Below are 14572 nucleotides of genomic sequence, written 5' to 3'. Positions count from 1 at the left end.
TACATTTTTTGACCAAATTAAAGTTTTTTAGAATACTTAAAGACAGTAATTGCTAAAATACTGGAAACAGTAAGGCATCATTCCTTTACTAATTGATACTGATATCGATAATGCAGCATTTTTACTCAGAATTTAAATCGTTATTTTTTCTTAGAAAAGTTTTATTTATCAACACATTTCATAGTTCTCATTCACCCTTAAATATATATATGGAATAAAGACTTAAATGTCAAATAATTTTATTTCTATTTAACCTTTACTAGTGCAACATAAATAAGAAATATAAATAGCAAAATAAAGTTAACAATGCTCACCCTAGTCAATATCCCCTGTATGACCAAGAATGAATACATGTTTAAAATTAATCCTTTATTGTTTTCTCTACATTCAAATTTATGGTTTGGAAAATTTTGATTTATAGTGCAATGGCTGATGTCAACTTTACAGCTTTTGTAAGCTTTTTCATTCTTGTGGATGTCTTGATATTTATGTATGAATTTCTGTTCCCTACATGGACTCGAATTTAGTTCATCAGGCCTTGCATCAAATAAAACTGACTCTGAATTAAATAGAGATGTTTGTATATTAATATGATAAAGTTTACTTTGTTTTTCGTAAGATATTTTTGAAAGAACTTTTTCTGTGTGTTCCCACGTACGAATTTGACCTTCTTTATCAATCCAAGCTTTGTCCAAGGAGCAATGCAATGCCTCATTATGGTTCAGCTATACAAAACAGATTTTCTTAGATATATTCCAGGGGAGCTTTAGATCTTGATTGCTGCTCCATCTTAACCCCTGATCGAGGCTTCGATTTTCCTTTTTATATCGGGAAAGAGAGTAACTCTGCATTTGATAAAAATGTAAATGATTCTCAAAGGATGCTTTGAAGCAAACTGACCAAGTGATTTTAAAAAGTTGATAGACACTTAAAATGTATTAAATTTATAGATTACACATGAAAAACAGACGACGGGCAGTCTTCAGTCATAAAAGCTCACTGAACATTTACCTCAGGTAAGCTTCGACTAAAAATAAATAATATTTGGATTATTCATAGAAATACATAGTAAAAATATTTACAAATATCATACATGTTATACATGTATTATTAATGGAAATATTGAAGATTTTGGATGAAAATTAATTGTTACTCAAATACATTACAAATAGAACAATAACAAGTAAAACACAGATAAATAATCAGTGGACGTTTTGGAATTCTTCAAGTTGAGATCATGGATTGCAGTCAAATACTTGAACCTATTAGGAAATAAATGGAAGGATTCAAAATATGCAAATACATGTATTCCAAACTAGCTCTTTTGTTGTTCATCAAAAAAAATATGAAAAAATGTGTGTTAAACAAAACCGAAAGCCTTAGGTTGCAGTTGTCATTGAAAAGGAATGAAAAGTAACACATCAAATGTCTTTGTTGACTAGGCAACGTTGACCAATGATATAAACTGATTGAAACTAAAACAGCATTCGACCATAATTGCACAATACAATTTATTTGTACCTACCATGTCCATATATCCATAGAAAGCATCTTGATTTTCCTTGCACATTCCTATGCCAAGTGGACCATCTGGAGCTACAATGCTTCCTGTTTTGAATGACAACAGAAATAATTGATTACATCTTCTAAAAAGGCACATTTTCTATCTCTAAGCATTTAAAAGTGGTATTTTACGATATTCACTTTTTCCGAACCAATTAAGGACAATATATATGGCTCTGTTTTTAGATAAGTTGGCAAATAAATCCCTCTGAAACATTTTCATCTACAATTGAAATCATGTCAATGGCCAAATTTTATAGCTATTTTTATGACATTTGACCAAATTAAAATATATTTAGATTAGTCACCTGATAAAACAGTTTCGTCTCGACTTTCAAACGAAATTGAACCATCTGAATTAAATGACGTCACTCGCCCTGCCAGACTTCTGCCGTCATATAATAATTCTACATTCATCCAAGCTTGGACCTGATAAACATGCAAAATCAAAACTTCTCAAATTTTCGAAACCAGTATCATACATGAAAAACTTAGAAGAAACATGCGTATAGAAAACAGTTTAGTGAGAATAAACTAAATAAAGAACTTTAATTAGAATGTCATAACTTTATTTTTTAAATTCTTAAATTTCGTACAAATTACATGTAAACTCATATTTTTCTATTATTTATTTATCTATTCAGTTAATTATTTATTTGTGATTTTCGACTAGGGTTATATTTCTATACTGCAAAATCTCATATTTTCATGGTGTCAATCTTTTGTGGTTAGAGAAAAAAATAGAGAATCATGGGGATTTGATTTTGAAGTTGAAGAAGTGTTGAGTTGTTATGAGTTTGAAAATTTACATTTCGTGGAGGACAAAATTTCTTAGGTGTCTTTAAACCAAGATTTAAAAAAAAAAAACACGAAAATTACCCCCCCCAAAAAAAAATGATTTCACAGAATATTTCTTTACTTAAGCAATGTATGATTTAGCAACACCTTATAAGATAGCGTTAGTATGGCAGGCCTAACTCTCCAATCCTCGCTATACCCCAGTAGTGTAAGATGTTCATCCTTGGTGTCAGCCACGATCGCTACGGAAGGAGTCTGGTTTTGGAGTTCTATAATCCCTGTAGGTTTCGCTGAAGAACGGCAATTAGATACCAAAACCTGATATCTTGGTCCAGATGGCAGAGCATAAAATCTGATTTGTATTGTAAGAAGGCGAAGTGCAACTGCACTGAAACGAGGAATTCGTATACTTGATGATCTTCCGTTGAAAAATGCATAAACGTCCTTTGGTTCACTAAAATTCATGCGCATAACATTTTTTACTTCGACGTAGCTTTGATGATAAACATCTTGTATTTTATCCCCTTGAAAATCCAAATAAACTAACGATGAACACCCTGAAAAGAATATGAATTTATGACATTTTGTTAAATGCACATCTGGGTCCGTTTTACAGCCGAATTTACGACTAAGACCAAAATGTAATTTTGGGAATATCTTTCTATTTTACATTAAATTGAAAATGGTTTTATTTAAAAAAAAAAAACAAAAACAATTCAGATAGATTTATTTATACATGCAAAATTTACCAGAATCATTTATTTTGCAAGATTTTACAATCAACTCAAGTTTTTGGTCTTAGTCGTAAGTTCTTTTGTAGAACGGGCACCTGCTTAGTACAGAGTTGTTGTCCTTTATCTATTTCTATTCATATCATTTTTTTTGGGGAGAAAGAGAAATATATTTTACATATAATCTAATAGTGATCTCTTCGAAGCAAATATACATTTCCATATATCAAGTCAACATTTTATGATAATATTAGCGTACATATATTTAGAATCAGAAAAAAATCTTTTTCTAGAATTTAAATGATAAATAAATCATACGTGATTGTATAAAATCCTTGTCACTTCCACAACCACAGATAGAAGATTGGAAAATCGTGCCCTTTGCACAATCTCGTATTATCCCACTGTGGATAAATTTACTGGGATCTCCTCTGACAGGGAGAAGTTCACAAACTGGAAAATAAATGATGCAACATATACCACCATACATACATGTATATAGAACGAAGTGAACTTTGAAAGCAAAATATCATCTATTAAAAGATGTATAGTATATTTGTACTGAAAATGCTTACATCCTTTGCTTTCTGAAGTAACCCATGAGGGTGTTGTCTCTACTGTTGTTGCTGAAACATTCTGGGTAGAACATTCTAAGTTGCAGTATCTGCTTCTCGTACAGTTCTTAACTTCTGGGTCATATGCATACCCCCAATCACAGCACATTGCTATTGACTGCATGTTTCTGTTGCATACGTAGAATGTACGGCAATTAAATTCGCTAGGATAAGTTGAATCAACAGGGAGGCTAAGGCATGGATCTAAAAAGACGTTTTTTTAATTAGATTAGGTGGAAATCCATATTGTTAACCGTTCGAGATAATACTGAATTGAATGGAAATGATATACAAATTGACTGTTCGTATGTTTTTGTAATTTCATCCCACAGGGCAACTCATTCTGCATAGGTAAGAGATATCAAGTCGTCTTAGCAAGATTCACTTCCCTTTCGAAAACAAAGAGAAAACTTCCAGTATCTCGATACGCCATAAGACACAAAAATATAAAAATTCAAATGCATGCCTCTCCTTTAAAAAATGTGGTATTTCTTTCTTTAATTATACATTTCCTTTAAACTTCAGGTGATATTTTTTATTTCATTTAGAAAAAGTAGCCTTCCTTAACAATACAACATATCTCTGTCAACTCCATACAAATATACATAATAATTTTCAACTATATATCTGCAAACACAACAAACTCGATGTTCAGTTTTACTGCGGAATGACAAAATGGTGGCAATTGTTAATCATTGTCTAAAAGAGCATTTTTATAGTAGAGAATAGGACAAATCAGCTCAATATCTCATGCATTCAGATGTTTCACGCTATTTAGAACAAAACTAACATACCCGCTTTACAAAGTACGTTAGATACTTTGTCGCATGTGTTGAGGGAAGAACTCCAAAACGTTCCAAATGCACACTTCATCAATGTACAGTGACAAGCAAAATTCCTAGCATAGCAGTGCTTATAATGGGTACAGTCGTGTTCTAAATAGCAGGACTCCTCACCTTTGCACATGTCTGCACATGGACCTTTATATTTAGAAATGAAAACTTCATTTCACTGTAATGCACGTGTCATTGAATGATTCGTTAATAGAGAGAAGCGTATTAATATTATTGTTTACTTGAAAATTATTTTCTTCTGTCTTAAATTAGAATTTTGAAATATAATAATATCATACTACCTGTCGCTCTCTTCACCTCTAAAATGTAAAGATTTCGCATTAAATGAAGTTTTTGACGTTGATAAAAAGCTCAAGTATGAATATTAAAAAAAGTATTTGATGAATTTCAAAATAACCTTGATCACAGTTTGGCCCCTCCCATCCAATTATGCAGGTGCATTGATAAGAACTGTCTTTTGTTTCACACACTGAATTCTTTGGACAAGGATTGGACAAACAAGGATCAATTCCTAGAAAATGGATAAGAATATATTGAACAAAAATGTTTCAATCTATGCTTTAGAAGATGGGCAAAAGGAAAATGACATATACATTTACTTACAAAGGTGCGTTTAAGAGAATAGATTTTTGTTCAGATATAGGTTTATTTATAAATACTTTATATGTAGGCTGAATAATAGTCTGGCTGAAGTACATGTAGGAAGCAGAGCTCTTGCTACAGATATTTGTCAATCCATCCATAAATTTCATTGATCAGTTTTGATCGGTTCGACTCTTGATGATCAGTCTTATAAATTAGAATTGTTAAAATGTATTTTTGTTTGCTTGCTTTACTTTCCTTCGAGAATATTTCTTTTATGTTTCGACGCAATTGATTGCCAGAGGAATATTACAGATTAAGACTTGTTGGCAGCACAAATGGCCATTGAGAAGTGATGCTAGCATCTACTGTGACACTGGGCCTAGGTTTAAACGGTCTCATCCAAAAACAGGTCTTCATGTCCAACAGAGGAATTTCAACTCGCAAATATGTTCCAAAGGTATATCAAAATATTTTTTTAAATTCTCTTTCAAATTTGATTTTGAGGTTTGGAATTGATATTAGTGAATAAAATCCTGTGAACTTGACCGTAAACGAATTACAGTAATATTTATCAATATTACCGTTGATATGCGTAATCAGACTATAGTACGTAAATTTCCCCCCGATTATATTAAAAAAGTAATAATTTGTTTACTTTTCTCGCATCTGAGCCCTTCCCAATCTCCATAACAATCGCAAAAGTAAGATCCAAATGAGTTGACACATGACCCTCTCCCAGAACAGGGCCTCCATTTAGTCGAACATTCATTGATATCTGAAAATGTCAAGGAAAAATGATTTTTGTTTTGAACATATTTTATTATTTAATAAATACATAACTGGATTGGGCAGCAGGCATAGCCTATATAAGCCCTCTCCAAAAAATGATTGACAATCATCTGCATCTAAGATACAGAAATATGAACCGTAAAAAAATAGCCTGGCCTTTAATGCATACTGCTTCTTATACACTAAATCAAGGATACAGTAATTTTAAAAAAAGCAGTTTTCCTATGAACTTTAAATAATGTAGAGATTAAAAAAATTCCAATGGATGGTGATATAGTATTACATGTATGAAATATAGAGAAAAAACTGTATTCAAGCTCAAAGTCAATTAAAACAATACGAATCTGGAGCAGATTAAGTTGATATTTCGAGATTTTCATTACAAGATTCTGATATATATGATAAAAGTCAAGAATTGGTAAAATAGAAACATAAACAAAGTGTACCTTTATCACAGAAGGCACCTTCGAATCCTTCGGAACAAATGCATTGGTACTTCCCAGTTGTGGTGTTTCGTATACAAGATCCATTGTTTTTACAAGGTATCTGAATGCAGGAGAGTGGTACTGAAACAATATGACTGCCAAGGTATATCACATATGACTGTGTTTATATAAAATAAAATTTAGTTATGCGTGATCATTTAAATAATGTTAACTTTGTAAGACTTCTGACAAACCTTGTTTGCTTAATATAGTAGTATTATAACAGATAGTAGTATTTTGTGTTAAATAATTTTAATAAAATATAATATATTCTGTAGGAATCTACCTCTCACAGAGCACCTGGGTCCCTCCCATCCAGAATTGCACAAACATTTAAAACTGCCTTGAGTGTTTAGGCAACGACCATTCCTCGAACATGATGATGTGATGTTTAAACACTCATTAATATCTAAATGATATTAAAAGAAAAGCTGATTTAAATTAAGCATACCTTTACCTATTCAGTGTTATATTTTTAATGTACACGTTTCGTATCTTAATGGTAATAAAGGAAATAGTTGATTTGAAAATTATTATTTAAAGATACTGTAAACTATTCAAGGTAATATTTAAGAATGAATTATAAGCAATCATGTGCAATTGCAGAAGACAGCCATAAAAGCAATTGAATAGCATTTATCTAGGATTTAAGTGGAAAATATGACCTACATCTAACTGATCGAGTTCACGCTTTTGCTATCAGTATGTAACTTTGGACAATTTTCAAAACTTTAGTAACAATTTTTTTAAAATCTTTGCTTTGAGAAAATTTATCTCATTCGATAAAAAAACCACATTTCCTCTTTTTGAATTTGCACTTAAAAAAATGAAGATATTAAGGAGAATTGATTTGAGGTACTGTACTAGTATAATATTTTTATATGTTTGCGTGATATTTCGATTTTTTCAAGACAAGATTATAATATTTGCTTACATTCATTGATTGGTAAAATACAAACATAAACAAAGTATACCTTTATCGCAGAAGGCACCTTCGAATCCTTCGGAACAAATACATTGGTACTTCCCAGTTGTGGTGTTTCGTATACAAGATCCATTGTTTTTACAAGGTATCTGAATGCAGGAGGGTTGAACTGAAACAATATAACCATCATGATATATCACATATGACTGTGTTAATATAAAATAAAATTTAGTTATGTGTGATGATTTTAAAAACTTTTTAAGACTACGGACAAACCCTAATATAGTTTAATATGCTTAATATAGTAATATTATATCTGATAGAAGCATTTTTTGTTAAATAAATTTTAATAAAATATAATTACATTCTGTAGGAATCTACCTTTCACAGAGCACTTGGGTCCCTCCCATCCAGAATTACACAAACATTTAAAACTGCCTTGAGTGTTGAGACAGCGGCCATTCCCCGAACATGATGATGTGATGTTCAAACACTCATTAACATCTAAATGATATTAAAAGAAAATCCGATTTAAATTAAGCATACAGTGTACCTTTATCTATTCAGAGTTATATTTGTGAATGCAAAAGTTTCGTATCTTAATTATATTAAAGATTTTTATTGATTTGAAAACTATAAATTAAAGATACTGTCATGTATTCAATAATTTTAAAAAATGAATATTAAGCAATCATGCATCAACATGAGCATGCAATCAGCATTTTGAAGTTTTTGAGTGGAAAATATGACCTAAATCCAGCTGATCGAGTCCCCGCTTTGGCTATCAGGATGCAACTTGGGATAATTTTCAAAACTCTAGCAACAATTTTCAAATCTTTGCTCTGAGAAAATTTATCTCATTCGATTAAAACATGGCATATGAATTTGCACTTAAAATCAATGAAGAGATTAAAGAGAATTGTTTTGAAGAAGTGAACTAATATAATATTTTTACAATTTTGTGGGATATTTCGATTTTTTTTATTACAAGATTATATTATTTGATTAAATGCATTGATTGGTAAAATACAAACATAAACACAACGTACCTTTATCGCAGAAGGCACCTTCGAATCCTCCGGAACAAATGCATTGGTACTTCTCAGTTGTGGCGTTTCGAATACAAGATCCATTATTTTTACAAGGTATTTGAATGCAAGAGCGTTGCACTGAAACAATATAATCCGCAAGGTATATCACATGCAGTTGTGTTTATAAAAAATAAAGTTTATTTATGTGTGATCAAAAAATTGTCTTTAAAACTTCCTGACATATGTTGTTTGCTTATGAGAGTTATATTATATCCAATAGCTTTATATATATATATATATATATATATATATATATATATATATATATATATATATATATATATATATATATATATATATATATATATATATATATATATATATATATATAACAATATCTTTTAAAACTTATCAATCAAATATAATTTGTTCTTTAGGAATCTACCTTTCACAGAGCACCTGGGTCCCTCCCATCCAGAATTGCACAAACATTTAAAACTGCCTTGAGTGTTCAGACAGCGACCATTTCCCGAACATGATGACGTGATGTTTAAACACTCATTTATATCTAAATGATATTTTAAAAAAAAAGCTGATTTAAATACAATATACTGTTATTTATTCAATGTTATATTTATGGTTGCACTCATTCTTATCTTAATGATATTAAAGGAAATAGTTGATTTTGAAATTATTAATTTAAGATTCTGTAATTTATTCAAGGTAATATTTAAAAATGAATTTTAAGGCATAATGTGCAAGTAAAATTGAGATGAGATGCACATATGAGACAGTTATTAAGGCAATTAAACAGCTTTGTTCCAGTTTTTGAGTGGAAAACATGACCTCAAAAATTTATTATCTTACCTGTGTTACAGTCGGACCCCGTCCAACCAGTCTTACATTTACAAGAGTAACTACCTTTGTCATTGATACAAACTCCATTTTGACCACATATTGATCTGTTTACCTGGCACTCATCAATATCTGTTAAACAAAATTAGGCAGTATATAAAAAATAACATGTCAATTGTAAAAATGAATAAACATAAACTGGAAAAATCTTTCTCCAAACTGGACAATGTATCAAATTTACAATATGATAATAAGCAATGTAATGAAAAGGAAATTATCAGTCACTTTTTCAAGGACAGATACTTTTTATCATTGCTAATTGTCAATATGCAACTTTTTGTAGTTCTTGAATACAAGCTGTGAATGGATTTTGAGTTTTTAAAAAGAATTTTAACCTTTATTTTATTCAGAAGTACAAACTAATTTACACTGCAAAATTAGTTGTCAACAAATAATTGATAAATTTTGGGGTTTTTTGGCATAAGCATTGTTTAAGAATGTATGTCTCTCTTAATAGAATACTTGCCTACTGTACAGTTAAACCCTTTCCAGCCTTTCTTGCACGTACACAGATAAGTTCCGGGTCTATTTTCACACACTTTTTTCTTACTACAGGGCATGTTGTTACATTCGTCTATATCTGTTAATAAAGTTTTTTGTAATGAAGATTTAAAAAAAAAAGTTTTTAATGAATACAGTTGATTTCAGTTCATGGATGTGACAAAAATATTCTCAATTGGGCGTGCCAAAATTTAAAATGAAAGATTCGTTTTCATATGCATGAATATGTTTCTTCAACAACAATGGCTTTATATAAAGTAACAATAATTAGGATGATCTTTTTTTCTTCTGTTCAAAAAAAAATAATTTTGAACTATATTATTTTTTTTTCACTTCATATTTCCTCGAACTATGTTTTAAACATGTCTAAAACGAAATATGTCCTCATCGTAAAGGACTACAAAAGTGTATGTAAGGGATCTGAAACAAAAAAAGTTAAATTTATTATTTGTTAATTTAACTGTCTCCTACCAATATTTCTATCAATTCAGATTTAGATTATTATGTTAAGAAAATAAAAATAACTCTATGAAATAATATTTAAATGCAGCAACGCAATATCCTTCATAACCGATAACAAGAACAACCAAAAATCACTATAATGAAAGCAACGCAAACTATTTCAGAAATGGATAATGGCACATTTACCAATTTCACATGATGGTCCTCTCCAGCCTTGCTTACACCTACAGTCATAACTTCCAACGCTGTTTACACAGACGGAATTTCTGGGGCATACATTCGTTCCATTGCTTTTACATTCGTCTATATCTGTATTAGATAAAGACACGTCTTTATTCCTCTAAGCAGGTTTCAAATTAAAGTCTTATATAGCAGGCAGGTAAAGTTAAAATCAGGCAGTTAGAAATTAAGAAAAAGGAATTATAATGAAGGGGACCAATCCTTATTTTGTTGTGCACTCAATTACCTATATCCCACGATCAGACATTACATTGTATATTACAGTGAAAAAGGTGAAGTGAAATACATGGAGATGAAGAACAGTATTCAAGCTCAGAAGTCCATTAAACAATACAAAATAGGAGCAGAGCAAACACGGACCTCCAAACATCAGAGGTGAGATCAGGTGCCATGGAGGAGTGAGCATCCCCTGCCGACCAATCACACCCGCCGTGTGCTCCTTGTCGTGATCGGGAAATAACGGAAAAATCCGTCGACAATTCAGTGTGTAAATAATGGCCTAACAATTAGTATGAAAAACGTCAGTCAGCATTTGACTCAATGATAAATTGTATTTGCAAACAAGGTCATTGTATCGACAATAGAACTTACGAAATGATGATTTTAAACGAGACAGCTGATATTCTTGTTTAATCAACTTGTTTGTCAATAATTTACCTCGTTTTAGAAATTGTACATACGTAGAGCATGCTCTTGCGTATCGAATCAACTGAGAGATATATATACCCCGTATGCAGGTGATGAAGGTATATTGCTGCATAAGTAAGGGAAGTTGACGATTGAAAAGTTAAAGTAATCACGTTTATCATAAAGCTTGGTTTTAGATTACCATTAATGTCTTTTTCAAGTAAAATATCCAAGTATGAAAAAGATGTGTCAGATTCTGTGGTATCTTTTATCTCAAGCTCACCGGGATATATCGTATCGACATAAGAATGGAAATAGCCATTGTTAATTGACAATACGTCGTCGATATATCTAAATGTCGAGTTGAAGGCAAATGTTTTCTTCTTTTCACGTACTAGATTTTGGACAAATTCTGCTTCATGTGAATACAATAAAAGGTCTGCTAATAACGGGGCGCAATTAGTACCCATGGGAATTCCAATAGATTGTTGGAAGTTCAATAGATAACGAACAGTGATCGATCTCAAAATATCTATAAACAATACAGTTCTATGAAGAGGACATAAAACACGGAACTCTGTAAATTCCAGAGGTGGGATCAGGTTACTGGGAGGAGTAAGCATCCATCCCCTTGTGACTGGTCACGCCCGCCATGAGCCCTATGTATTGATCAGGTAGACGGAAATTCCGTAGTCAAATTCATTGCAAAACAAATGTCAGCCAAAATGTGATCCAATGATAGGTTATATTTGTTAACAAAAGCATTAAATCATAAAATTTAAGCTGCTGGCTTTAAACGAGGTTGTTAAAATCCCTGTAATATCAAAGTATCTGTCAGTAGCCTGTCTCGATTTAAAAATTGATCGTACTCGGAGCATGTTCTTGAATATCGAATAAGTTGGGAGATGTAAACATCATATGCAGGTGATAGAAAGATATTACAGTTTCACTACATAAAAAAGGAAAGTTGACGATGGAAAAGTTGAAGTCATCAATTGAAGTTGAAGTTACAATTTAGTTGTTAATTTGCCCTTATCGTCTACAATCAGTAAAGCATCCAACTATGAAACAGATCTGGCAGACACTGTGGTGTTTTTCTATTTCAAGTTGACTGGGATATATCGAATCGACAAATGAATGAAATTAACTATTGTTAATTGATAATACATCGTCGATATATCTAAATGTCGAGTTCAAGGCCAAGTGTTTTCTTCTCATAACAATACCTTACAACGTTGATGAAATTTCATTGGAATAATATTACCTTCATTACTTACAGTTTTTATGATGTCAGTTAGCATAAACCCATATTCATAACATCATTTCATTGCTACAATCTCGAAGTAGATTGTAGCAATAAAAAAATGTCATTTAAGACACATTGCAATAAAAAAATATTACATTAAAAGATCCATCATTTTAGCGATTTATTACATTACAATAAATCTACCTTGTTCACACGCAGGTCCTGTCCATCCCGGGGACGTCAGACAATCACAGTAGTAAGAACCCACAGTATTGATACAAGACCCGTGTTTACAGATATCGGGTGTTTGGCATTCATCCTTATCTTAAGATGTGAAAAATTCATTTAGCACAAGCAAAAAATAAAATAGAAACAAAATTTTAGATTTAATATTTGCATTTTAAAAGAAGTATTATTAAAAAGTAATATTTTTCTAGCATTTTCCTTTATTCAAGATGTAATATAGATCTGTATATGCAGTCTCTTGAACTGATTTTGTTTTAATCCTTTATCATACGTTTAATCAGCAAACACATGAATTAATTTCCTGACCTTTTTCACAGTGTTTCCCCTCATATCCCGGAAAACAGTTACAGATATACGAATTATTATTATAAACACAAGTTCCATTCCCATTGCAGGTGTCTTCAGTACATCTCAACCCTGGCAAAAGTTGATTAAGAATTAGATTTATTTTCCTTCCTCATTTTTTATAGTAATTTGTTGAATTCTTATCAAATTATATGAAAATGATCTATCAATAATTTAATTGGTGATAATAACTGTATATTAAATCAGAGCGCAAAAGGCAATTTGATAACAACCACTTGTAAGAAAAAAATGGTATACAGATACAATAGATTTGGAAATCTTCAACTTTAATAAACGGAATTTACATTAAACGTTATAGCATACCGCTGTCATTTACGACTATTCTTGCACTATATGTCGTCATAAATGGATCATTAGCCTCACAAACGTAAACTCCACTATCTTCTTGTAGTATGGACGTAAATACAACCAGGGTATTGTCTTCCAAAAAATAATATCTGTTGTTATCAACGGAAACAAGAGGAAGTCCATCTTTGGTCCATGAGATGTCGACACCATTTTCCAGCGTTGGTATTTTACAACGTAATTCGAATCTACTATATTGCAGTGTTTCAAGAACTTCGATGGATTGGTCTACAGTAAATGAATGCAACAACAAAATCAGAAACTTTGAAGTCGCTATGTGAAATGGATGTAAAAGTTAAGATTATTTTCAAAGATATCGAGGCACAATTAAAAAAATTTAAAAAACAAAACAAATTTTTATCGCATTTTGTAGATATGCATACAATAAGGAAAAATCCCAGCCCCCCCCCCTACCCCCACCTAATATGACTGTTGTCATTTCAGCTTTTTTGAGAGGATATCAAGCTTTACGCCAAACCAGTTTTTTGTTTGCTGCCTTTGCTCTTTTCTACCCAGTAGGAAGGTGGAGGATATTAATAATAGGTAATATTGACATAGCTTTATTCGTTTTCATTACCATTGCAAATTATCTTTTTTCGAGTCATACTTTCATCATACATAATTATCATCTTACCTGTGGTAAATTTAATGATAGGCAATAATTATCTAAGCTGAAGTCGTTTAAGTAATGGCAATAAATGCTACTTATCCTACCTGTAGTAGATTTAATTAAAGGTGGTAATTATCTGTCTTCAGTGATTTTTATATATCACTGTGTAGGTAATAATTATCACGCCTGTAGTCGATTAGCTAAAACATGCTAATTATCATACCTGAAGTAGATTTCAATATAGGTAGTAATTACTGGTATATGACTATGCTGTGTTATGATTGTATAAAATGAATTACTTGGAAACCAGAATTTTTTAAATCAGGAACAGTGATACCAGGTAGATATCTTAGCCAAAAAGGTGTACTACATGTCAATATGAATGAAGTATGTAGCTATTTCTTAATTCCCAGTATTTCCTGGTAAATACCAGTAATTCCCGGTAATTACCAGTATTTCCCACTCTTGTGGGAAATATGAGTATTTCCCAGTTTTTTGCCAAACCTGCTTCTCATACCTGTAGTTGTTGTTAAGGTAGTTGTTATCGGATCTCCTTCTTTTGCTGAAAAATACACAAATTTGATTGTTATTCACAAATGTGTTATTATGACTCAATTTATATATAAATGGTACTGTAAA

At 31.3% G+C, this 14572-nt stretch overlaps 2 protein-coding genes across 2 annotated transcripts; both read right to left on the bottom strand.

Moving 5' to 3' along the window:
• Positions 1 to 1166: 1166 nt before the first annotated feature.
• LOC133188753 (uncharacterized) lies at positions 1167 to 3815 on the bottom strand. The gene is made up of 6 exons (XM_061324240.1): positions 3668 to 3815; positions 3411 to 3545; positions 2509 to 2918; positions 1872 to 1992; positions 1526 to 1608; positions 1167 to 1262 (listed from the first exon to the last, which is right to left on the bottom strand). Exons 1-6 carry the CDS (start codon positions 3813 to 3815, stop codon positions 1236 to 1238), a joined length of 924 nt encoding a protein of 307 aa, XP_061180224.1. The 3' UTR covers positions 1167 to 1235.
• A 579-nt stretch (positions 3816 to 4394) lies between these two features.
• Positions 4395 to 12942, bottom strand: LOC133188750 (neurogenic locus notch homolog protein 2-like). The gene is made up of 16 exons (XM_061324239.1): positions 12919 to 12942; positions 12571 to 12685; positions 10440 to 10562; positions 9757 to 9870; positions 9243 to 9362; positions 8821 to 8943; positions 8394 to 8513; positions 7726 to 7848; positions 7394 to 7513; positions 6706 to 6828; positions 6381 to 6500; positions 5801 to 5920; positions 4958 to 5071; positions 4842 to 4859; positions 4501 to 4686; positions 4395 to 4405 (listed from the first exon to the last, which is right to left on the bottom strand). Exons 1-16 carry the CDS (start codon positions 12940 to 12942, stop codon positions 4395 to 4397), a joined length of 1674 nt encoding a protein of 557 aa, XP_061180223.1.
• Between the last annotated feature and the right edge of the window lie 1630 nt (positions 12943 to 14572).

Source organism: Saccostrea echinata, unplaced genomic scaffold, assembly GCF_033153115.1.
Source record: "Saccostrea echinata isolate AGI-Se365-2 ecotype Australia unplaced genomic scaffold, CSIRO_AGI_Sech_v1 ptg000016l, whole genome shotgun sequence".
In the NCBI taxonomy this organism is placed as follows: domain Eukaryota; kingdom Metazoa; phylum Mollusca; class Bivalvia; order Ostreida; family Ostreidae; genus Saccostrea; species Saccostrea echinata.
Note: the sequence above shows the minus strand (reverse complement) of the source record. Positions and strands in the feature narration are given on the sequence as shown.